The following is a 26650-nucleotide window of genomic DNA, read 5'->3' on the forward strand; positions in this document are numbered from 1 at the left end:
TCTTTTGTCTTGGAATAATTTTGAATAATAAACTAAAAAACTCCCTTTGTTTTGCAGAATATTTGTCACAGATAACCTGTTCAAAAGGGGCTTTTAGCTTTTATAAGCTCATTTGATATGGATGAAGCTCAAATTAAAGTTGTATTTTTTTCCCAAGTCATTTGAAAGCCACACAGAAAGAAACTCAGGCCTTCTACATCAAAAGTATTTGGCTGTCCAAACACATTTGCAACATAGAGAATGGCATTTGATAATGAGACCCAAAGGAAGCTTCTGAAAATATCCCACAGTTTCCCCTTACCATTTAACCGAAAACAATCTACGGTAGCCTACTTTTCTTCTGCTGCTACTCTACCTCCTCTAGGGCATATGAAATCCCTTGATAATTTCCAAAACTGTTCACACAACAAACCCACTTAGTTCCTGGAATCACGCTTTGAATGAGGGAGAGGTTTTAGGGTGTTGTAAAAAAGCCCACAAAGCAGGACTTGCTTTTTCATCCTGTTAAGGCCGTCATAAACAGCTGATACCTGGTTTGCAATCCTCTCCTTCGTGTAAATGTCACAAGGAATCAGCGATGTTGACCTTCGGGGACATGAGAGCTAGCTAGATGTGACGGTGTCTGTTTTTTTTGTTTTTTTTGTGTTTTAATATAGCCTCAGTGTGTGAATGAAACAGAGATGGTGGGCTTTGATGGCATGTCAGGAAGCACAAGAGACCAATGGACATGCACATGCACATACACACAAAGAAGAAGCCCCAAAAAAGGAACATTAAACTATAAAGGCAGAAGAAAACAAATTCACAAAGATGAAAAAAAAAAAATCTATTGAACACAGTTTGAGCAGAATGCAATGAAAGCAAAGACATGGAGTTAGTCACCGTGGTATTTCTTTCTTCGTTATTTTTTTCTTTGCTGTTTTTGGCACCTTGAGGTCTCATCCACGAGTGATCAGAGTAAGCCCGGATTTCTTCCAAGAAACTTTTGCAGTCCAAAAACCCCATCTTTGAAGGCGGTTCAATTTGACAAGCACTCGGCCCACCGCAGGACATCATTAGTCCAATTTTGGCACTAAAGCCAGGAGTCGGCTGCGCTAGAGACAAGCCGCCGAGTTGTCAGCCTTTGCCAAGCCTCCTCTTGACTCAACATGCACCGCGACATGATGCTGCGGATGTCCATGCAATTTTAAATATTTAACGTAATATGTTCTCCTTGTTAGTCATGCGGTGCTCATTTGAATTCATTAAGCGACATCAGACTTTTTGTACTCTGCATGAAGAAGGTAAGCAAGATGAGAGCTACAATAGTGTATGACTTGGCATATTGTTGTGAGTCAGATTCAGATTTATATTGCCAGATTGAACTTTGAAATTGGTCTGATGGTTGATATCATTTTGGATTAGTACTAAACATACGTTACATTATTGCCTATAAAATGATTTTGGTGTGTTTTGGTAGGTTTTCAGTCCCTTTCCAATTGCTTTCAGTTTTTGGCTCAAAGCCACGTTTTTGCATTCAAGAGATTGTATAACATTCAAAATATGATATGGGAAATTATTCTTGCTATTCTGCTTAAAGCAGTCATAGTGTTTGACACTTATTGGCGTTTTATCCCCATATTTTCAAGATTTTCTGGGAATTCAACGAAATGCGGATTTTCACTATTTTGCAGGTCCCAATCCCCTGCAAACAGCGTATTTCATCAAATGGCCTCGAGAATGACAGATGGTATTTTAAATACATTTTTTGCTGCAAAAATTAAAGGAGCTGCAATATGCAATGAAATAAATTTGACTGGAATCATTATATGCTTCTTAATCATAATTCTTTTTTATTGTATTTATTATTACTAATTCGTAATGAGTTGAAAATTGATTTCTAATTGAATGATGCAGTTCAATGTTCAAATGATTGGCAGATTTTAATAATAGATAAATATACTGTTGTTGTTTTTTTTGTTTGTTTGTTTTTTCATGCCCCTCCAGCCCCATCCTCAATTTTGGATATAGTCGGCTACTTCCAGTGGACTTGAAATCAACCAAGACAGAAATATTTAGGTTTGCGACTTTAAATAAACTCATTTCAGAAATGTAGTTACTAGCCTGTGCCAGTGCAAAACTTTAAAGAGAATTCACTAACCACAATATCAGCCTCCTTCTGGGTATTATCAGAAGCCGAACAGTCTATTCCAACTAGGTCAATCATATCCAATAATCCAAAGGTTTAAATGATTGCAATTGTTTTGCACGCTAACTGAATCAATGAGTTACAGACATGATCATATTTACATCATACATTAAGAAAAACGTAATCATTTAAACAGTTGGAATACAGACACTTCTATCAAACCCTTCTTAAGGAAGCTTTTTAAAATGTACTTAAAAAAAAAGTGCTGGTGATAGCTAATGTTTTATTCCATAGAAGAGTGGAATCCCTGACTGAATGTTTGATGAAGCATCGCACTGCCCTGCAGTCGACTCCTCTGCCTGACTGCTGTCATGAAACTCCTGACAGGACCTGCAGGTCAAGAAGGTTGAAAAACCTTTTTGACCACGAGTGAAAACAAGCAAATTGTTTGTGTGGCTGAGTTTGTGTTTTTTGGAAACAACAAAAACTGAAGTGTAACACAAACATAACAATCTTTACATCTCACATGATAAGTGCTCTAACAAGGTGAATGTTTGTAGTCATACTGTGAGCATACATGTCAGGTTGTGGAGGAGCTGTGAGATCATAAATCTGTATTTTTATATCTTCATTCCCTGTGTGAGGTAACATGAGTGACAAAGTTACTCACTCTGAGTGAAGCGTGGAGGGTTGTCGTTGACGTCAGAGAGGGTAACCGTGACGGTGGTGGTACCAGATAATCCGCCCAAGTGGCCTCCCATGTCCTTGGCTTGGAGGACCACAAGGTACTGGTCTTGGGTTTCTCTGTCCATGTCAGGGACAGCTGTGCGCAGGATACCTGGAGAATATTTCAAAAAGTCAGCCGAGTCAGTTTTGACACTGAGCGATGTGTCAGAACTCCACTGAACACTCGCACAGTGTGCAGCTAGGTTCTACAACAAGAATTCACAAGTGGCGGCGTCTTGGGTGCTGGTTTTGCAGATCGATGTGGCAACGTCGCAAATTATAGCCACTTAAAATGCACAGAAGTGTTCAAACAGGTGAAAAATCTATTATAGATTTTAAGAGCAAGACACAGGCTGCACTGCACAACACCAAAATAGAGATATAATAGTGAAATTATGATCATGGTTAAGTATTATGGCGTAGTTCCCCAACAGTTTAAACATGCCCTGGTGCTGAAGAAATGCGGACTCGATCAAGGTGTGCTGTCAAATTGTCGGCCCATTTCCAAGCAGCCTTTCACTTCCACAATTCTGGAAAAGTGGTACACATGTAGCTAAATGCCTTCTAGGACACGCATAACATCACGGAAGTTTTCCAGTTAGGTTTTAAAATGGTGCATAGCACAGAGTGAGCCCTGTTATGAGTTTTAATTAAGAATTAATTTCATTAATTAATTTAATTCTGTTGTTGGATGTGACTGCAGCATTCATTACTGTTGGCTGGTTTGCAGCAACAGGTGGGCATTAGTGGTAGTGCTCGAGTGGTTTAGATTCTATTTGGCTGACAGAACTTTCTGTGGTTGCCTTGGGTGCTGTGCCCCGCACTGCCCCACTCTGCAATGGTGTTCCACAAGGCTGAATTTTGGGGCCCCTTCTGTTTTTATTGTATTTGCTGCCCTTTGATTCCATCTTAAGAAAACATGGGATTTCTTTTTACTGTTATGTGGATGACAGTCAGATCTGTACCACTCTGAATATAAAGGACACTATCTCATTTAGGCCAATTTTGTCCTGTCTGGCAATCAAAGCCTGGATGGCCTATCTAAAGCGAAAAGTCTCAAACTTGGCTGTTAAACTGAGCAGGGATTTTAAACTGGACCAGCAAACTAGTGCTGTTGTCAAATCCAGTTTTTTTTCTGAGGCAGCTGAATAAGATTACGACTCTCCTTTTTAGCTGTACAGAAACTGTAATCGATGCCTTATGGATTACTGTAATGCACTTTATTTTGGAGTTAGCCAGTCCCCCATTAAGCGTGTCCAGTTGGTCCAAAATGCTGCTTGCCTCCTAACTGGTGCTCGTAGGAGGGAGCACATTACCCCAATTCTGGCCTTGCTTCACTGGCTGCCCATGAAATTTAGAGTTCATCTTAAGATTCTTCTATTTGTCTTCAAATGTCAAAATAGTTGTGCCCTATCTTACCTCTCTGAGCTTCTCTGCTCCCGTGCGCCTGGTGCCTCAATTCAGCAGACCAGACCAGAGTTACCGAAGACAAAGCGAAGACTCAGAGGTGATCGAGTCTTTTCAGTTGCCGGCCCTTCGCTTTGGAACGACCTCCCACTAAATATTAGGCAAGGGGCCGAATGTCCAACTGTGATTTTTTGCGATGTTCGGGTGTTAGTTGGATTCAGAACCATCACAAGGTGTGAGGTTGTGCCAACAGCCTCAGAGAAATATGTTTATCATTGTAGTATTTCATTGTATTTTTCTTCTTATGAGTAGTTTGTTATGTTGCCATCCTCATGCAGTTAAAATATTCCAATCTGCACTCAGTATTTTGCAGAGCAGTTCTGCACTACTGTAAACTACAACCTTAATAATGAACATATTGCTGTTGAATCCCTTGATAGTGCCAACGGAGACTGGTGTTATCCTCATGAAAGTCAAATATGCAATGCAGATCCTAAACCTCATTAGATGTGCACATAAAGGTACTCATCATTTATTCACTAATTTATGCAATGTAGTAATATTTTCAATAATTATTTTGGTGCAGTAACTTGTTTTTTACTTTATCAGCATTTCTTTCTTAATTTATAATACCATTCTTTACGTTTCACTGCTGAGTTGCTTTTAATCAAACAGTCCAATCATAATTATATTTACACAATTAAATTTGACTGCAATGTGAGTTTTTATGCTTGAAATATTAATAGACACCACAACTTTTTATTGAAAACGTTACACATATGAACTGCTGTTAAAGATAAATGCTTTTAATTGACCCTTGCCTTGGATTCTTTCACCAGAATCCTCTAATTTATCACTGATCAGGAGCAAAGGGCATTTTTTTTTTTTTTACTTGCCTGGATCTCTACAATCAAACCGATTATTGCACCTCTGCATTGCTTTGCTGAAAATCCATAATTGAAATATCTGACCTATACAGCTGTTAATGGTTAGGCATTATCATATCTTTAAAAGATCATAGCATCTAATTACACCATTAGAACACCACAAGCCAGACCTGCTTTTGGTTCCTAAAGTCTTTAAAAAAGTAGAAAGCCAAGGAGTGATTTCAGCAATTTGGCTAATCTCCTGTGGACATGTCTTCTACTTTTAGTTTTCAAGGGAGGGCCGTTCTCTTTATCCCCAATTTACTTTTTTTTTGGGGGGGGGGGCTTGTATCTTCGAGTGAAGGGCTGAGTCAGACTTGCCTTGAACTTTAGTTCTGCTGCTTTCAACTGCCAGAGGACAGTGTGATGCACTGAACTCCACTGCCCCCCTCCTGCCCCCTCTCATCTATGGCCATTCATATATGTATTAAAGCAAGATATGAGCCCCCGAGTAATTCCTCATCTTTTTATGTTTCAACAGTCATTTCAGGAACTTTAGTATCTTTGCACTGTAATTGCAGTCATGTTCTGCAACAGCCTCTGAAATAGTCTTCGAAAATGGAAAACTCCCAACATGCACATTCACAACACAGAATGTGATACTGTAGCTTCTTTAATCTTCAGGCAAGCACCCAACATCAATTCTGTCCCACTCTTCATCTTCAACATGAAGCTCATCACTTCTGTTTACTATTGGTAGATGGCTTCCCAATCTGTGTCCAGTTCAAACAAACTCAACTTCATCTTGAGAGCACGGGGAAAAAAACACAAAGTGCTGTACTTAAGACAATAATATTAATAAACAAAAAAAACGTGTTTTTTATGATTAAATTATACAAGATAATATACAGGAGGTGCAGAAATCTATTCCCACTTGTTGCACATGATGATGTCTCCAACGACCAATATGAGGTCACTGGGATCAGATGGCTGATACTGAAGTTTTAACAGCGTGACATCTGCGTTTGAATGTAAACAAACAACTGTATTTTTTTTTTTTAATCGATAGCTTGTCCATTGGCAAGTAACAGACATACAGAAGGAATGGTTCAAATCTGTCGCATTTAGTTCTGTCTCTCGCTTCACTTTATTTTACCGCCAGCTTTTGTCCCGTTCCATTTCTCCATTGGGATGGATTCTCTATTGAATGGATTTTGGTCGGCTCAGTTTTGGGGTGAAGTTAAGTGTTTCTTGTTCAGAGTTAATCCTCTTTAAATGCCCAAATTTCACTGAGTGGCAAAGTTTTCCAAGTGTTTGCGATCACAGTGAATGTTGGTTTTTCGTCAGTGCTTGCTCAAGGTCACAAATACGTTTACCAACAGTTTCAGTGGTTGCAAAACGTTTTTCTTCTCACTAAAGAAATTTTGAACATGTTAAAACTGTTTGCAAACATCCTGAAGACGCCACAAACCTTCAACGCTCAGTGAGATATGGCTTTTAGGGTTTAATTGTTGGGTCTCTGTAAAACTACAGTACCGTATTTGCTGTATTTGTTGTCTAATGCTGCATTCGAGGATGGTCGGAAGTCGGACTTTTCCGAGTTCAAAGCAGGAAGTGTGTACGGGAACGTCCCCTTGAACTCGGAAATTCCACTTGCAAAGTCAGAAAAAAAAAAAAAAAAAGGATCTGACTTCACCGACGGACTACAAGTGATGTCACTCGATAATGGTGACCCCTTTGGAAAAATTGTAAAACACAATTTGCTTGAGTATAAAACTAGATCGATTTCTTCATTCATAAACATTCGACATAACTTCACGTAATGCAACATACCTGACAGTATGCCGATATTTCCCGGCATGAAATTATGCGGTGAACTATTGAACTGTATGAAATGCTTATGAAATAAGATAAAAAAATAAATAAATAAAAAATACAAGAAGGTAAGTTTTCTAGATGTCAAAATGAGTTTTAAGAAACAAAATAAGCAATTTACCACTATCCTCCATTTTGGTTGTTTACTTTCGCCTCGAACAGGTCAGCACTGGGAAAAACAATTCTGACAATCCTCAAATGCAGAATTAGTCTGGTCTATTTATTTATTTATGTATTTATTTATTTACAATTTGTGTTTTAGTTGTTTGGGGCCAATTGAGTGAATCAAATTGAGCATCCAAATGAACACAAAAACACTTCTTGTTTTATGTTTAACACGCCAGCAGCTCCACATGCTAATAAAATGTGTTAAGTGGTGTTTGGTCCAGATGCCCCACGGCTCTTTCCTGGAATGTTAATAAGTAGTCATTTAATAGGATGCACATGACAAAATAATAAGCGACTAACAGATTAATTGTTTGTCCATCTTCATAGATTGTTTAAGCGGGCGTGTGTACTTGAGCGCGTTGGGTATGGATGACTAATTTATCACAATAAAATTCAGAATAGTACTATCCGCCTCAACATGTACCGTACTTTTTAATTGCCAGGTACTTGTGATATAAACAACAACTCCAAGACAAACCATTTCAAAACTTTTCTACCATTAATGTGACCTATAATCCATTCAATGCAAATGAAATGTTTTCGAGAGGGGGAGTAAAAATAAACAACTCAAATAATGCACAAGCTCTTATAACTGGCCATGTGGCTGTGTTTGGAAATAACTAATTCAGCACACACATGCCACCATTTAAGGTGCTTCTGATTAACTCTAAATAAAATTCAGATGGTACCTGACATTTTTGGAGTCACATCTTACAGCATAAGCAGACAATTCCACAGGGATCGCATTGTTCAACGGATAAATGTCATATTTTTGGTAAACCTCTTCAATTAACGCTGGAATTCTACAATTTAATCCTACCAACCATGTGTCAATGTTTGTTCAAACCAATTCATAAATATGTCCTTCACACCGGGGGTCATTTGTAGCCCACCATCTATTTTTAAATGGCCCACGATATATACTAAAAATGATTTGTGCTGCTAAAAAAATATTGTATATGCTGTATAGAGGTTTTCTAAATATGCAAATGAACTGTTTACAATTAAACAAGCAACACCATTCCTATTTATAAAACTGTGGGGAATAATGACAATTAATACATACATTCCAGTCAAAACTCTGCTCTGTGTCAAGGTCCAAATTGTGAAAATATCAAATGACTGTTTCCCCAGTGACTGCTTTAAAATGGGTCATCTTATGACAGATTGCTGCTGTTTTTGTTCTGAATGTAGAGATGAGATCCAGCTTAAGTTTGGACACATCTGATCTACACAGTATTAAATTACTTTAGTGTTGTCAAGTTCAAGTGACAATTTATGCTCCTCTCAAACATCTTTTCCCTCTTTTTTTAAGAAGGCCATCCAATCTGCTCTTACAATGCTGATGACACATTTTTATAAAAGTAAAAAAAATAAAAAATAAAAGAGCATTTTTTTGGTCCGCTACATTTTAGCTCATTAAATTATAAAAGAATAACACATATAAACTCTTACTTCTGTGCATTACATAACGTTTTGTTTGTATAATTACAGTATTGTTGTATAGTTGGTATAGGAGGATATGTGAAGTTTATATTGTTTAAAAAAAAGTCAACCTGTGAAAGACAGTTGGAGAGCACAATATATTGTTATGGGTCTCATATGGTGATGGCACAGAGAGATCCATTACAATTGATTACCTCTGTGTAAATGACCTCATTGCAGCCTTTGCTGTGGTCGGGATGACTCGGCAGATCACGTTCAATCATATACAACTGAGCTGTTCTGAATAAATAAGAATGTCAACATTTCTCAGCATATTTCACAAGTGTATACATTTTGAACGTGTCTGCCAATGATTGAGCCGTTGAGGAAGTGGGTGATTGAAAAAGGGAGACAGGGCAGTGAGAAGAGGCTGGACATGTTTGGAATACTAAACATTGCCACATATACTGCACATTGAGCGGGAATCGCCTTGGACTTAACAATCAAACTCAAAAGCAACTGTAGATCTCTTTGGCCTGCATAGGTAGTCTGAAATCAACAATCAATTGGTAAAGATTGACATTGACCAACAACAGCAGCAAAATAAAGAGCCTCTTACTAACATCCGCATCCTCATGCCGGCTTGAATGCGATGAGTGTTATTCAATCAATACAGCAAGCGTCTAGCACGAATTCAAATCCTTCACCCCTGATCCACAATTTCACTCAAAGGTTTACTGCTTATTGATAGCCAGAAAACCGTGATCCTAATCAAATTAAAAAGAAAACGAAGGTGTCCTTGAGTGACTTCTATGAAGTGGAGGGATACTGAGAACACACACGGCACACAAGTCCTTTGAGCTCTTGGTAATCTGTCCTGTGTAACAGCTGCTGACACACTCCTTTTTGATTAACTTCATCCAGAGGTTGCCACTTTCGAGCTACTGCAAACTTTTGTTGTGTGGACACATGCCGCTGACAGCGAGAATACATTTCTGCCAACTCATGCTGGAAAGAACCAACTATAATGTTTGTGTGTGTCTGGGAGAAGTTTGGATTGGGGAACAAGAGCGAAAAGCTAAGTGGTCAAGAGTAGGAAAGATGGATGAGTGACAAATGTGCAAATGAACATGGGAAGTACTGAGGGCAATATGTCTATTTGTGTGTGTGGCAAGAGCAGCACTACAAGAAAGACAAGTGGCATTTTTTAGGGTGGTCCACCGACAGAATGTTTGCATGCTCACCTGGATTTGTATGTTGCTTTAGTAGTGTTTACCCACTCTTCCACAAGCTGTGTGTTTGTGTGCGCACATCACTCAGGGCTAAATCCACTTGTTTACATATACAATATGTGTTTGCACTTAACCATCTTGAGCAAACTTGCTTTTCTGTTACGCAAGTGCATTCGTCTTTTCATCTATTGTGCATCTTTTACACAAGCGAGGGCCCGCTCAAGAGCTGTATTGGCAGTTTTGCATATTTCAGAGCGGTATTCTATACTATACTGCATGTCTATTATATGGCTTGCTATAATTGTATTTCTGAAGGAATGTGTGGTATGAGTGTTCATCTTTTCAATGTGTAAAGTGCCTTGAGATAACTGTTGTGTTAAATATGAAGTTGATGTTTTTTTATAAAGCAGTAAATTGGATAGTTTTAATAAGTTATTAACTTATTAACTTGTATATTGTCCTGTAAAAACACTTATGCCTGTTTTTGTCTTTTTTTATTTACTTTTTTACATTTTCACGTTTATGGAATGAAACAGAATGCAGACATCCCAAAAAATGTAAATAAATAAAGAAAACTGGACATGAGTGTTTTTCACAGGACAGCAACAATATATGTTCCTTTGTGTAATTTGGAAATTAAAATTATTTAAAAAAAATAAATAGGGATGGGCAAGTAGCAAAACCAGATATTGGGCCAATACCTAGCCTTATTTCAAGGTATCGATACACACAGCGATGGCCCATATCATATCAACCACCCTCGTTTGCCTAGTTTACTATCAGTAACTAGAAATTAGAAGAATAGAAAATTGCCATTTCATAACCTTGCACTGCAAGCTGAATTCTCACGGTATTTGTGAGTTCACAAGCTTCCGAGAATACACCGATTTTCACTAGTGATTCGGATCAATCACAAAGCGGTCTTGTGTTTGGGGGCGGGATATGCAGTTGTGACAAAATCAGGAAGCGCTGACCCCGGGGGAAACAAAAAACCTAACATGGACGCAGCAATGAATTCTGTTCTTGCAGAATTACTCACGTTTCCTTGTTGAATGTTGAACAGCGAGAGGTGTGTTGTGCATTTTTATCTAAAGAAGAGTGCTTTTTTTTTTTTACCTAAAACGAGACCGAGGCAACTTTTTCATGCCTGCCATTGCAACGTGCACAAGCTGCGCATCGTGCAATCAGCTCGAAGTATTGTCCAGAATGTCCTGCCTTTCCCGAGCAAATCACAGTGGAGCAGTCCCAGATTGATATTGTTGAGAACTCCCTTGAGTGAATCACAATTATTAATTATTATTAATTTCATGCAGCTTCAGGGGAAAAAAAAAAAAAAACCCGCTAAATCATCTGTTGATTTTTGGGGGAAATTTATTTGACTGCGTGAGTTGAGTAGTGGTATTGGTGTTGGTCTGAAAAAAAGTGTTGTCAAACATCCCTAATAAAAACCATTTAAAAAAAAGAAAAGAAAAAGAAAACGACACTGACACATTGACACACTGTCTAATTAACATTCACAAAACATATCTAAGGTATCTGTGCATTACATAATGTTTGTATACATAATGATTTTTACTATATTTTTAAAGTGTGCAGAACATAATTAACCGTTCTTCACTCCACCATGCAAGAAATAAGAATGTTGATAACATGAGGACCGCACTGGCATTGATTCTATTTCTTTCCATTTAGGCTATTATTTATTTATGTATCCATCTATCCATCCATTTTCTTGACTGCTTGTTCCTCACAATGGTCGTGGGGGTGCTGGAGCCTATCTCAGCTGGCTTTGGGCAGTAGGCGGGGGACACCCTGGACTGGTTGCCAGCCAATCGCAGGGCACACAGAGAGGAACGACCATCCACACTCATAAGCACACCTAGGGACAATTTGGAGCGGCAAATTAACCTGCCATGCATGTCTTTGGAATGTGGGAGGAGACCGGAGTACCCGGAGAAGACCCACACGGGCACGGGGAGAACATGCAAACTCCACCCCGGAATTTCCTGCCCTGGTGTAAATAATCCAATACCAGTCTCCACCCTTATCAAGAGGCGGCGACTTCATCTGCTCGGTCACGTGGCCCGCCTGGATTACTCGATACCGGCAAAATAACTCCTCACTGATTCATCTCTCCCTCCTCCTCGTTGCTGGCGCCGCCCCCCTGGACGCCCAAGACTCAAATGGGTAGCACAGGTGGCTGCCACCAGTCCTCTTTCCAACCTTCTGCTTCGAGCCCAGGATCGAGACAACTTCACACGACTGGTTGCAACGGCCATCTAATTGGTCAAGCAATCACTACTACTACTACTACTACTACCACCACCCAGGAAGGCCGGAGCTTGGACTTGAACCCGAGTCCTCAGTACTGGGAGGCGGACGTGCTGAACACTCATGCGCCGTGCTGCCCTTATTTATTTATTTATTTATTTTATTAAAACTTTCTAGAATGCTTGGCAAAGTCACTAAACACAGTGACAATCTCTTTAAGTTGTCAATACTGAAGAGAAGTTGTTGCTCTTGTTCACTTGCACTGGTGGCACGCATGCCCCTCAAAATTAACACAGTGCATACTTGACATTTGATTTTGTCTTCATAAAAGGTGAGAGCACCACTTGCTTGCACCTTTTTTAAGTCCATCCAATAGGTCATTAGGTTGGGGGGGAAAATTAGCAACAAAAACCACTCTCTTGTGCTCATTTGAGAACCACGGCAAAATTGTTATTTACATCCCCATTCATTCTGCATTCTCTTAAAAAGGCAGAATTCTGAATTCTGGAATTAATGTTAATTAATTAATTAATTAACCGAAGCGAAAGTGATGAAGATGTTTAAGGAGAAGCTACAGATGAAGGAGACGATAGAATTGGAGCAGGTACATCGCAAAGGCAAACCTGATATTGGGAAGAACAGACCAAGGTCAATAGCTGTTACAGTTGAAAAACACAAAGACAAAACAAAAATCCTACAAAAAGCAAAAAATCTCAAGGGTACAAAAATATACATTAGCGAGGACTTTACTGACACTGTTAGGAAAAAACGGAAAGAACTCATACCAAAAATGAAAGAAGCACGAGAGAGAGGAGAGATTGCCTACATAAGATATGACAAACTGATAATTCACCCTCGAACAAGCACATCAAGACATCATGACCAACGCAACTCACTAATAAACTGAAAGAATATATAGTATGCTGGGTATAGTATACTTGACTAAGATCTACAAAATGGCAAAATGGCAAATTTGTACACAAAGGGAAATAACCTTAAAATATTTGATTATACGGAATATAAGATATCTGATTTAGAAAATACCCTTGACCCAGATACATTTTTTGGTAGCAACAATTATGATATCGTTTGTGAGTATTATACAAATGAACAACTAAATGTAAATATAGATAATGATTGTTATGCACTCTCAATTATACATTTTAATAGTAGAAGTCTACATAAAAATGTTGCAGAAATTAAAGAATGCTTGCGTAAAATTAACAAATTCCATGTAATAGCCATATCAGAGACATGGCTTGAAAATGAGATAACAAATGATATCGAGATGGAAGGATATGAACTGTTTACAATGAATAGGGAAAACAGAAGAGGAGGAGGGGTTGCAATTTATGTTGATAAGGTTTTTAAATGTAGTAAAGTTGAACATCTGACAACTGCCATGGATAACGTAATGGAATGTGTGACAATTGAGGTACACATGAAAAATGTACCAAATGTAATTATAAGTTGTATATATAGGACACCTGGGTCATGTCTTGACACATTTAACGATAAACTAGCAGAAATTCTTAGTTATACAAATGATAAAAAAACGCGAATAATGTGTGGTGATTTTAACATTGACCTGTTAAATCCTAATGGACACCAGAAAACAACCGACTTTATAAATATGATGTATAGTAACAGTTTATTCCCTGTCATTACGAAACCAAGTAGAATAACAATTGATACAGCTACACTAATAGATAATATATTTATAAATAAAATAGATTTTAAAATAGAAAGTGGACTCCTTATTAATGATATAAGTGATCAACTTCCGGTTTTTGCAGTTCTTCATGATTATTTTGAAAAAAAAATTATGAAGCCGTCAACTTACACAATTGAAAAAAGATTAACAACACCTAGGTCCATGGCTGCCTTTAAGCTGGACCTAGAAAAGCATAACTGGTCTGAGGTCTATTGAAAAAACGATCCTAACACTGCATATAGTGAATTCCAGTCAACAATTAACTTTTTATACAATAAACACTGTCCAATAGTTCAAATTAAAAGGAAGTATAAAGGTCCAAATAAGGTATGGATGACAAAGGGGATAGAAAATGCATGTAAAAAGAAAAATACTTTATATAAAAGATTTCTTAAAACAAGAACTATGGAATCTGAAACAAAGTATAAGACCTATAAAAATAAATTATTAAATATTATACGTATAAGGAAGAAAGATCATTACCATGCATTACTAGAGCAGAATAAAAACAATATGCAAGAAATATGGAAAATACTAAATGATGTAATTAAAAATAGATCTAAAAAAATAAATTATCCAGAATATTTTATAAAAGATAAAAACAGTGTAATTGATAAAATTTCAGACATAGTCAATAACTTCAATGAATATTTAGTTAATGTGGGTAGTAATTTGGCAAATGATATTCCAGAGACAAGAAATAAACATGAAATAGATAAGTACGTTGTAAATAATTCATCCACTATGTTCCTAAATGGTGTTAATGATATTGAAGTATTAAATGTTGTAAAAACATTAAAAAATAAAAAGTCTACCGACTATTTTAATATTGATATGACACTGGTAAAAAGTATTATAGAATATGTTGTAAAACCTTTTACATATATTTGTAATTTGTCTTTCCAAACTGGTATATTTCCATCAAAAATGAAAATAGCAAAAGTAATTCCTATTTACAAAAGTGGTGATAGACATATATTTAGTAATTATAGACCAATATCATTGTTGCCACAGTTCTCAAAAATTCTAGAAAAATTATTTTTATATAGACTGGATAATTTTATTGAGAAACATAAGATTTTGAGTGAATATCAGTACGGTTTTAGAGAAAAACGGACCACCTCAATGGCAGTCATGGAACTTGTAGAGGAAATAGCTACCAACATAGACAATAAAAAATTTACTGTTGGGATATTTATGGATCTAAAGAAAGCATTTGACACCATAGACCATTCTATATTAATGAATAAATTAGTGAAATATGGTATAAGAGGCTTAGCATATAAATGGATAAAAAGTTATTTGGATGATAGATATCAGTATGTGCAGTTTAAAAATACAAATTCAAAACAATTGAAGATTATTCATGGAGTTCCTCAGGGGTCTGTGCTGGGCCCTAAATTATTTATATTGTATATGAATGATATCTGTTGTGTCTCGAAAATACTCAAGAGTGTCTTGTTTGCGGATGATACAACTTTCTACTGTTCTGGAGACAACTTGAAGCAGGTTCTGACTACTGTGGAGTATGAATTAAGTACAATGAAAAATTGGTTTGATATGAATAAATTATCATTAAATTTAAATAAAACCAAGTTCATAGTTTTCGGTACTAGACCAATCACTCATCAAGTTAAAATTATGGTGAATTTAATTGAAATAGAAAGGGTGTATGAAAATAAATTCCTTGGAGTAGTTATTGATGATAAATTATGTTGGAAACCACACATAGAAAATGTTAAAAGGAAAATGTCAAAAATCATAGGGATACTCTATAAAACCAAGGAGGTCCTGAACATGAATTCACTATATACATTATATAATACATTATTATTACCATATTTGACCTATTGTGTGGAAATTTGGGGAAACACATATAAAACAAATACCGACACTGTTTTTAAATTGCAAAAAAGAGCCATAAGGATTATTAATAGATCAAAATATACAGAATCAACACATCCACTATTTATTAAATTAAATACAATGAAATTGTATGACTTGGTTGAGTTTAAAATAGCACAAATAATGTATAAAGTATACAATAATCTACTCTGCCACAGTACTCAAAAGTTGTTTGAAATTAGAAACTGTCCTTATGAGATAAGGGGTACAAGTGTATACAAAAAACCCAAAACAAGAACAAATATTAAGCAAAGGTGTGTCTCCGTTAAAGGAGTTAATTTGTGGAATAACTTGGGAACTGAACTGAAAAGATGTAATTCACTTGTTGAATTTAAAAGAATGTTTAAAAGTAAAGTTCAATATTATTATTTAAATCAGATATGAGTTAAGAAGATTGTAGAAATGATTTATTCATTTACTTATTTTTCTTTGATGTATTAATATGAGTGTAATGAAATTTGTATATGTGTGTGTTACTATTGTGTATTTTTATTTTTCTATTTATTTTATTTTTTTATACGAGTAGCATTATATTTTCTTTTATTAAAAATGTAATTTATTATAAATAAGTGATAGGATATGAAGAATAAGGGGTAGGACTGGATAAGTTTTCAACTTCTTCCTACTCCCTTGAACATATACATAGATATTTATTGGATGTTTCTTTTATTTTATTTCTTTACTTTTAACTTTATGTGTTTATATAATTATACGTGTATATATGCATATGTTCAATAAACTTCAAACTTCAAACTTCAAAGTCCTAACCAATCAGGATAAACCTTTCTGACTTGAATGTCCTCAAACCGCTTTAACACTCTGTACATTTACATGCATATACACAAACAACTACAGTATAAAATAAATCAATTGAAAACAAACTTTTAAAATGCCTGTAAACGCCTTCCTCTTAAAGTTGGATTAACACTCCCAGCCTAATCGATTGGAAACCTAATTCCTCAGGCATGTATGCACTTTCATTGATCAAATATCGGAGCCGGCTTTCTGTGCATGTTCCAGCCTCAGTAGCTGACCGCTACAACATTTTTACTGTAACTGAAGAAGAGGAAGCCTGGTGGCCATATTTCTCTTCACCATTGAATAGAAAAGAGGGAAAGAAAACAAACAAACAAACAATACAGTAATTTGTATTTTGAACCCATTTAAGATTACAAATTGAACTGTTGACCAACTTAAAAATAAAATAAAAAAAATAATAAAAAAAAAACACTTTAATTGGTAACACACGGTTGAATTAAGTTAATTCAAAGTAAATATTACGTTTCTGTGACGTAAGTAGGAGACTGTGGACCCAAATTGAGGAGACAGATCAGACGAAGGGAAATTGGCAACTTAGGGTGATTTATTAACAACTAGGCAAGAAAAACAAAACTAGACTTGACAGAATTACAGCTTGACAGACAATACACCCAGCATGACCCACGTAACACCATCAATGCACCCACACCGACTGGACAAACAGGCTAAATACCCCAACACTAATGAGCTCAGGAGACACACCTGGGGGAAAACACAAGTGGCTGAGGGCAGTGATTGGTCACACACTGGGAAGGGAAGACACACTCAGGTGGACATGGTTTGATATAATGCGACAAGGGAAGAAACGAGGAACACATGAAACGCACCCAAAAACACCGAAAGAAAACAAAATCCCAACCCCACAGAACCAAAACATGACAGTTTCATTATTACCTTCCTAAACTTAAGATATCAACTTGAATTTAGTTCATTCAAAATTAAACCAAAATTAATTATCTTTAATTAAATTAATCCAAAGTGACTATATTAAATTTATTAAATTTAGACTTAGAATTGACTCTATTGATCCCTTTGGGATGTTTTCCTCTTGGAAATTTACATTTCCAGCAGCAATAAGAACAGATGCATGCAGACAGGAAGGGATAAATAAATAAATAAATAAATAAATAAATAAATAAATAAATAAATAAATAATTCAATCAATCAATAAATAAGGTTATTACACCGGAGATTTAATTAAACAAATTAAATTAAATACAGTACAGTAAAGTGCCATATTTGTGAATTAAAGGGATAGTTCAGATTTTTTTACATGAATCTCTATTTCATCCTCACCTCCAGTGTGTGCGATCAACTGACTTACCCCTGACAGCGTTCTGTGACACGAGTTCTCGTCCGGCGTTGGACGAGAGGAAAATAGTCCAGCAAGATGGCTGGGGTCTCGGAAATAAAGCGTTTTTCTTCTAAAAACAATTTGTGTTCAAAAGAGTGATACATTTGCACACTAAACTCCTTTCTGAAAAAGTCAGACGCCATTACCGCCAGGCACTACTTTTCTGTTCGTTCGTATCACTGCACGGCGCCTCGCATGCAGCTTATAGACGCGCACTAATCTGCAAGATGTTTGTCTTTTCGAAGGTGGAAGGCGCGTGGATCAGCTGTCTACAGGGCGACGCGCAGTGATACGAACAAACAGAAAAGTAGTGCCTGCATGGCGGTAATGGCGTCTGACTTTTTTCAGAAAAGGAGTATTGTGATGCAAATGTATCACTTTCTTGTTTTTAGAAGAAAAATGCTTTATTTCTGTGACCCCAGCCAGCTTGCTGGACTATTTTTCTCTCGTCCAACATCGGACCAGAACTCGTGTCACAGAACGCTGTGAGGGGTAAGTCAGTGATGATCGCACACTGGAGGTGAGGATGAAATAGAGATTCATGTCAAAACAAATCCGAAGTATCCCTTTAAGTTAATCCAAAGTGAATATATTAAGTTTAATTAATTATGAGTTCAATAAACTTCATATTTTCATTTTGGATTAACTTAATTCAATTGTGTGTTACCAATAAAAGCTATATTTTTAAGTTGGTCAACAACAATTGAATTTGTAATCTTAAATTAGTTCATGAATTCGCTTTTCAGATGATCATCTATATGAACTTTGTTCATAGTTTTTATTTTTTTACAATTAGTTATGTAATAAACAAAAATTTTATTTCGATCGTCACCACTTAGCATTTATAGGCGGATGTAATTTGGCCAATCAAATTGAAACCAGTGCAAACAAGTGCGCTGAAAACAGTAAAAAATAAATAAATAAATTAGTAACGAGACCACACTTTGGCAGCAACTCGATTAATTTGTGTATGGAAATGAAGTCAGTGTTAGCAGCTGCTGACACAGCATCAAGGCTAACTCAGGGCTGAGTATGGTTCCACATATTTTGGCTTGCAAGTGTTGTCCGAGTCGCAGATGGAAGCACACTCACTCACACTCACCTGTCTGGGGATCAACAGAGAAGTACTGCTGGCCCTGCACTAGTGTGTACACTAGTCTGGCACTGTTCCCGTAAGTCGGGTCATCAGCATCTGTCGCTGTCACCTGGATTATCGAAGTGCCTGCAAGGGGGGAGGAGGAGGAGGACGAGGAGTGGATGGTAGGAGGAGAGGATGAAGAGGAGAAAAACAGAGGGATTTGAGGTTGAGAAAAGTCCAAATAAAAACATATCTGGAGCCAAATTGGAAATATACAGCACCAATTTTGGTGTATTAGACAGCTTTAGACCCACACATCCTCTATACAACCTTTTCCACACGTGCATTTGCTATTTTTTTCGACACAAACGTGACAAATACTTTATTCACCTATCTAAACACCCACACAAAAACACCCTCTCACTCTGCTGGCGTTAACGTCCCCCCTCCCCCACCCTCCGACTCCCACTGTCTCACTTCATTTCTCTTCATCTCCGTCTCCAATTTCTTTTTGCGCCCTCGTTCAGTCGGACCGTCTGCCGCTTTCACGGTCCCCCTCTTACTCCCCTAAATCTTCTTTCTACGGCTCACGGAGTGTCAATTTGGCAGCAGCATTTTTTGAATTCGTTAGCAGAAAAAAATAGAAATAAACAAAATCCAGAAAGCATTTCAGACGTTTTGCATTCATATAGAGTAGCACACACAAATTCTATATTTATACTTAGGAGCAGATGAGGTTTTTTTTTTTTTTCTTTCCCCCCGTAAGTCTCAAGCCAAACAATGTGGGAGGAAGAAGAGGATTTGTGAGAGCAACTGCTACTTTATATCAGATTGAAGACACAGCAACAATAGATGTCAATAGTGTGCACGTCAGTGCAATTCCAAATTCAGTTCAAATTCAATTCAGACCCTCTAACTGATTTAATACATTTATTCCAGTTAAATTATAGATGTCATAACATATATACAATAAAATGATTTACAAATCATTTTCAACCGATATCCAATTTAATACATTAAAAACATATATATTTAATGTTCAAAATGAGCAACATTTATTTTTTTTCAAATATTCTCTCATTTTTAATGTGACACTTTCCAAAAAAGCTGGGGCATCAAAAGACTTGGTAAGTTGACATAGGGCTGTGCCATTAATCAAAATCCAATTACAATTTCAATTATTACACTCCACAATTGGAACATTGGCATAGCCATGAACAAAAATAAAAGATTATTAATACAAATTTTGAATTGTTTAATGTATATATTTGTACCTTTTTTTTTATTTTAAAACAACTAATTCAATAATTATTTTTTGGGTCCAAAAGAAATTTGCATAATTAAGGCAAATAAATTCCTTTGAAACCTTTATTTCAAAGAAATGTATTTGTTTAAATATGTTCCCATTTTGTACCAAAAAACAAATGATCGTCCCAATCGTGATTTCAATTGTTACCAAATTAATCGTAATAAATAGTTTCTTCACAATCAAGCAGCCCTAAGTTGACGAATGCTCAAAAAATTGATAAATAAATAAATAAATAACTCTGTTAACGTTTCACATGTCAACAGTTTAATTGGAAACAGATGGTGTCATGATTAGTATTGGCGCATCCCCAAAAGTTTCATGTATTCACAATCAAGAATGGGATAAGTTTCTCTGAGATAGACTGACTCAAATTGGAAAAGTGTGATGCGGTCTGACGAGTCCACAATTCAAATAGTTTTTGAAAATAATGGACGTTATGACGTCTGGGCAAAGAGGAAAAGAACCATCCAGACTGTTATCAGCGCAAATTTGAAAACCCATCATCTGTGATATGGCCGTGTTAGTCATAACTGTGACATGGGTAACCAGGTAAAAGCATCAAGGCAATTTTTCCAGTCTAAACCAAATGTCTTTTAAGTGTACAAAAATATTCAGGCAGTTTGCAAAGACTAAAAGCTAGATTAAAAATATATAGATATCGACCGTGAGGATAAGCGATTCATAATAATGGATGGATTTTAAACTACTAAATTGAGGACATGCATTATTTAAAATATTACAAAGCAATTTTCCATTTCGAGAGCAAGATTGCTCCCTCGGAGTAGAACTTACTTTCATTCAAAGGGCAGAATTGAGTTTAAATTTAGATTAGAGCACATTTTGTACATACAGGTTGTCTGCAGCCATGCTCTGAACGACAATTTAAAAACACTTCCTACCACTACAAATGTCACTGCAATTTAAGTGGAAAAAAAATTATTTCTATCTCTCACCACGTCTCTTCATTTCTATTCTAAGCACGCCCGTCATATTGTACATGTACATTGTACATCTTTCAGCAGCCATGGAAATATTAACAGGTCACTTTTCGGTACATTGTATGTGAAAGTTTTGTTTTTGTTTTTTCCTGCCAGTCATCAAAGTTACTTAACATTTCATCAATCAATGCATCTATTTAGGGAAGTGCTTCTCAATTAGTATTTGTTACGTTAACCCCAGGAAGAAGAAAATATTCCGCGCCTGTTTCGCGACTATCAATTGTAGCATTTGACTATGAAATTGTTGTACGTACACCTCTCCAGAGGAGCTAATACTCCTTGCGCGCACTCTCTGGCAATGTGACTGCCCCTGCCACCTACTGTAGTGAATGTGCAATTACAATTTATTCTCGAACGGCATTGCACCTGGATAGCTTGAGCCAAGATTCCAACTCAACCTCTTGACTTTGAGGATGGCGTGCTAACCACTACATCACCAATCTGCCCTAATCCAATTTAAAAAAAATTGAGAGCTTGTAGCTTTACATGTAAGTACAGTACAGGATTTACTGCAGTAATACTACTTTTGTTTTATTTTTTTTAAGGAATTACTGCAGTTATACTGATTTTGAGAAAAAAAAAAGATTTTAAAGTTGATGCTTCATAATTTACATTTGTTTTAGCTGTAATGTCTTTGAATGAATCACTACAAAGTGACCCCCTCCCCTCCCCACCCTCCATCATGGGAGCTCTGATTGGCTGAATCAGTAGATACAGGTATTTTAATCACAATACCCAGGATTTAAAGTCAAAACAACACCACAAAATGCAGGCATACTTGTACAAATTAATAACACACACACACAAAAAAGAAATATTGAGACTATGAACCAGAACCCCCGATCTAAAAAATGATAACCGCACAGATGAGAGTCTTCACAGTTTTTGGTTTATATGCACAAGCACAGCCCATTGCAATAGGGGATAAACTGGAGCAGAATTATTATCAGTTTGTGGAATATATTATTTGGCAGTGGGGTCAAGGTAGGTCACGGTTGTGACCAATGACATTGGCTTCTCCTTTCCTTTAAAATGAAGCTCAGTTTCATAATGAGTAGAGAAAGTCCAGAGAGGTTCAGGCTGGTAGGAAACTGCGGACGTATCAGCGGCACATTATGCAGAACCTGAACATGAATAACTGTCAACTTTAATAGGCAGGTTGCGCACTGCAAAACTGAATAAAAGTTGGAGAGTTTGGGGCAGTGAAAATCAGATACTTTGTCTTATGAAATTGTACTACACAGTTTGTATCATTATATCTTGTGTACTGTGGGAACCTGACAGAAGCAAGGATATAGTGAAGGATGGACACAAACCTCTCAACGCAATCAACAACTTTTTTTCAATGAGTAGAGCGTGAAGGAGGGAACCTACTTGTCCAGATGGAACGTTTGCTGATGGGTACACTTTGGATTTTGCAGAACTTCAGCCTGTTGATTCTGTTCGTAGAAGCTGACATTAATGGAATTCTGAAAACAGGTCGGGGCCTATTCACTAAAGGTTTGCGTCGCCTTTGCACGGTACTAACCGGTAAAAATGGAGCAATCCGGGAGTGCCTATTACATTAAACACGCGCAGATGGGGAAATCCGTCACTAAGTGCGTTGCCAACTAGATTGTGCCACGGTGCTCCAGTGTTATTGTACATTATAGGTCATTTGCATACATTTTACGCAAAATATTCCTACCCCAATGCAAATGAGACTCATTGATATGCAGCGTCTAATTCACGAACACCAACGCAAACTGCCACCTTGAGTTTGCGTGACATGCGTGACATGCGTGGCAAATAACATTTATGGAAAGGATGTATTAACTTGCCGCAACCTCAATCCCAGGATCTTGACAGCAGTGCATGTGGCACTGTGGAGAGAAAGAGAAATTTTCTTTGTTGGTTTGGGACACATAACATAACCCGGGCTGATCAGCAATGGCAGGGAGGCATTTTACGATCATTTTTACATGCCAGATGCATACTGTATGCCCACGCCAACCTCTGAAAATATATTTTAATAAACGATCGCACCAATAATTTGTATGTTGTCGTCCTCTCTGCTCTGTACAGCTTAATGGCGCTCTAAACGCTTCCTCTCGGTCCAACCTCGCTTTCTGATAATGTCATCTTTCTCGCAACTGTTACTATAATAAACATGTTGTTGGTGCAAATCCATTGCCATGTGTGGTAAATCAGGTGCAAATTTTCTCCAAGCTGTCAGTTTTGTGGGCGTGTTTGCGCCGGTATGTGATTAGAGCAATATCCTTAGTGAATAGGTGGGTAACTGGGCGCAGACTGCGGGTGCAGTTGTGGTGCAATATTTCGCGCTATTACCGGACGCAGCGCATTCTTAGTGAATATACTCCGTAATCTGCTGTTTGGAGGTGTCAGTTTCCTGATTAATCATGTACTTATGTTTGGTGTGGCAGGTGGTTAACAGTCACTCAGGTGACAAGTGAACTCAATCGCAAGTTGAATGCGACTTCTGAAACACTATGCAAACTGAATACCAATGTGGCGAAGTTGTCGGCTCGCCTCGAAGAATTGTTTGCCAATTCAGCTAATTGCCCATTGAGAGTTCCACTTAAATGATTGTTGGACTGTTCCCAAAACAACTGCTATGTTAGGCTCTTTCTCTTGGATCTTGATCATGCCGGACGCTGAGGCCCCCCTTATCTCTCTCACCCTCCTCATTCTCTGTTGATTCTTGTTGGTGTTTAGGAGCCAGCAAGGTCGTCTCCATGGTAAGGAGACGATGTATTTTGTTGTGCCGGCTGGGACAGTCTTACGCACACACGCTCATGATCATACAAAGCACTACACAACTTTTATCAATGCCTATCTTTGGCTTCCCCTCCCCAACCCCTCTCCTCTGTTACAGCTCCTCTGTTACAGCACAGGCGCATTGGGAGGTGGGGAGCGCCTAAATGGTTGCGTAAGTCCACGTGTGTAACTATTCGAGTCACTGTTGATGTGTATTCATGTGGCTGATCCTTAGTTTTTTTGTATTGTTTTGTTTTCCCAAATCCATACTGTGCTCATCCCTCAGAGCATTTTTTTTTCTTTTTTCTTTTTTTTCCCATCTGAGAACCAGGGAGCTGTTTTGGGCGAACCGTCAGGATTCCCTTTTTGTTTCCTTCTGTTGGTTTTTATGTCGCTTACTGCCCTGGCTCATTTATGTTTTATTCTTTTCATCTTTCTTTTAATTACTGAGTCCCAGCAGTATATAATGTAAAGACATGACTTAGATCATGTTGTTGCACAATGGTGATATTTGACATCAGTCGCGCAGAGCACATCAGCTGTGTGGGAATTCTCACCTGATGTTCAAGCCTTTGCAAATCTTACAAGCTCAAACCAAGGATTGTAAATCACATCTGCAATCGGAAGTATGGAATGTGACAATAATAGCAATCAAACCCAATTTGAGCAGGTGTTTGTTGATTTTATTGGTTTAATAATGTACTGTATATCTTACTAATTGACTTTTGATGAGCTTTTTCAATTCCAAGCGTTCACTTGGTTGATATTTTTATCTTTATTAGTTAGCTAAGTATACAGGCTAATTCATCAGGTATATATAAAATAAACAATATTGCAAAGTTGAACCATTACACGTCACTCCTGCTGATACACCTAAAAATAGATTAGCTACTTTGAAATCCATCACAGCTTTACTCCAACGGAAGCACAAATAATTGCACACTAACAAACTGCTGTGCCTGGTGCTGGTCCTTTTTGACTTTAACTCCTGATAAAAATAAATAAAATAAAAAAGGATACGGTACCTATATTTGCCATCTCAGGCACAGTGGCGCTGTAGGGGCCTTCGTCAAAGACAGGTGGGTTGTCATTGATGTCCTGCACCCGAATTATGAATTGTGATGAGGGCTCGAGGGCACGGTCGGTCTGCCTGTCGGTGGCCGTGGCAATGAGACGGTACTCATCCTTCTCCTCGCGGTCCAGTGGCTTGGTGACGTGGATGTTGCCCGTCTTCTCATCGATCACAAAGACGGAGCCGGCGCCCTCGCCACGTAGGACATATTTCGTGCGTCCGTCATTCCTGTCCATGTCGGTGTGGAGCTAGGTGGGAGAAGATAGACAAGAAGGTAAAAATCAAGAATAAACAGTAGGTTAAACACCCCATTCATAAGTTTATCCTGTTCCGGGCGGCGAAGCGACTAAGCACCATCGCAGTTGACTGAAGCATGTGAATGAATACACTGCCAGTGGTCCCATTTTTAAAATCAGACAAAACAATCTGCGTATCCTCAGCCATCCTGCATAAAAGGATGAATTTAAAAATATGCATTTAATAAAATAACTAGGGGTGTCAAAAATAGTTTAACACGATTAATGACCACCCCTTACTTGGGAAGCCTCTATTGGGAGAATTCCAGTCGCAACGCAGCAGACACATCCATGTCAAAATTTAGCAGTAATAAACTTAATAATAATGCATATATTTGTGGAGCCTGGGGCAAAGTTGTATTTTAAAATTTAAAAAATGTGCAGAATTTCACAAGTTACTTCATGTTAAAGATGAGATAGCCCTTAATATGAAAAGAAGAATGCACTGAGCTGTCACCAACATCTTACAAATGCATTTATGCTATCTAGTGGCAGAAAAATGACCTCAACACAAATCAATATCATACTCGTTTTTTACAGCACAGTACACCTTTTTAATTTTAACTGAATTTTATGAATTATTATGAAATTACTGCATCAATGATGTAGCCATATTTCTATTAGTTTAATTTTTTAAGTTTTTTTTCCACTTTTTTGTTAACAAGAGTTTGAAAATTTGGGGAAAAAAAATAAAATTTGCAATTAATTGTGATATTACGGAGCCCCTAAGGTGACATGGTAGAAAGAAAAAAAAAAAACTGCAAAGATCGCGTGCCCTCGCAAAGATTGTGTTCCCTCGCAAAACAAATTTGTGTTCCCTTGCAAAAATTGCATTCCCTCGCAACGAGGATGGAACGTTTGTAAACATGAAACAAAGCAGTGGGAAAGCTTTCCCAAAGCGACGAGGATGGAGCATGTATTTTTCCACTGCTTTGTTTACACGTCGCTTTTGGTCACATGGAAGATGACCCGGAAGTGTTTACGGCGCACCTACGATGACATGGTAGGCGAAAAAAACAACTTTGTGTTCCCTCGCAAAGCAACTTTGCGTTCTCTCGCAAAGTTTTTTTTTTTTTTTCCTACCATGTCACCTTAGGGGCTCCGTATGATATAACTATTGAAATCATGCAATTAATTACGAATCAATTAACATTTTTAACTGCCTGTCAACCCTAAAAATATGTCTTACATTTCCCACAAACAATTTATTTGCATGTTCATGCTCTTCTCTATGCTCATATAGCATGGAA

General features: G+C 37.4%; 1 protein-coding gene across 3 annotated transcripts in view; it reads right to left on the reverse strand.

Moving 5' to 3' along the window:
• cdh24b (cadherin 24, type 2b) overlaps positions 1-26650 on the reverse strand; it is a 222353-nt gene that overhangs the window by 81018 nt on the left and 114685 nt on the right. For all 3 annotated transcript variants that reach the window (XM_077497970.1, XM_077497950.1, XM_077497960.1), the window contains 3 exons: positions 25058-25352; positions 18993-19112; positions 2799-2966 (listed from right to left, as the gene is read on the reverse strand). In XM_077497970.1, coding sequence (XP_077354096.1) covers positions 2799-2966; positions 18993-19112; positions 25058-25352 — 583 coding nt within the window. The remainder of the gene's footprint in view (positions 1-2798; positions 2967-18992; positions 19113-25057; positions 25353-26650) is intronic.

This window comes from Festucalex cinctus, chromosome 1 (assembly GCF_051991245.1).
Source record: "Festucalex cinctus isolate MCC-2025b chromosome 1, RoL_Fcin_1.0, whole genome shotgun sequence".
Lineage (NCBI taxonomy): Eukaryota > Metazoa > Chordata > Actinopteri > Syngnathiformes > Syngnathidae > Festucalex > Festucalex cinctus.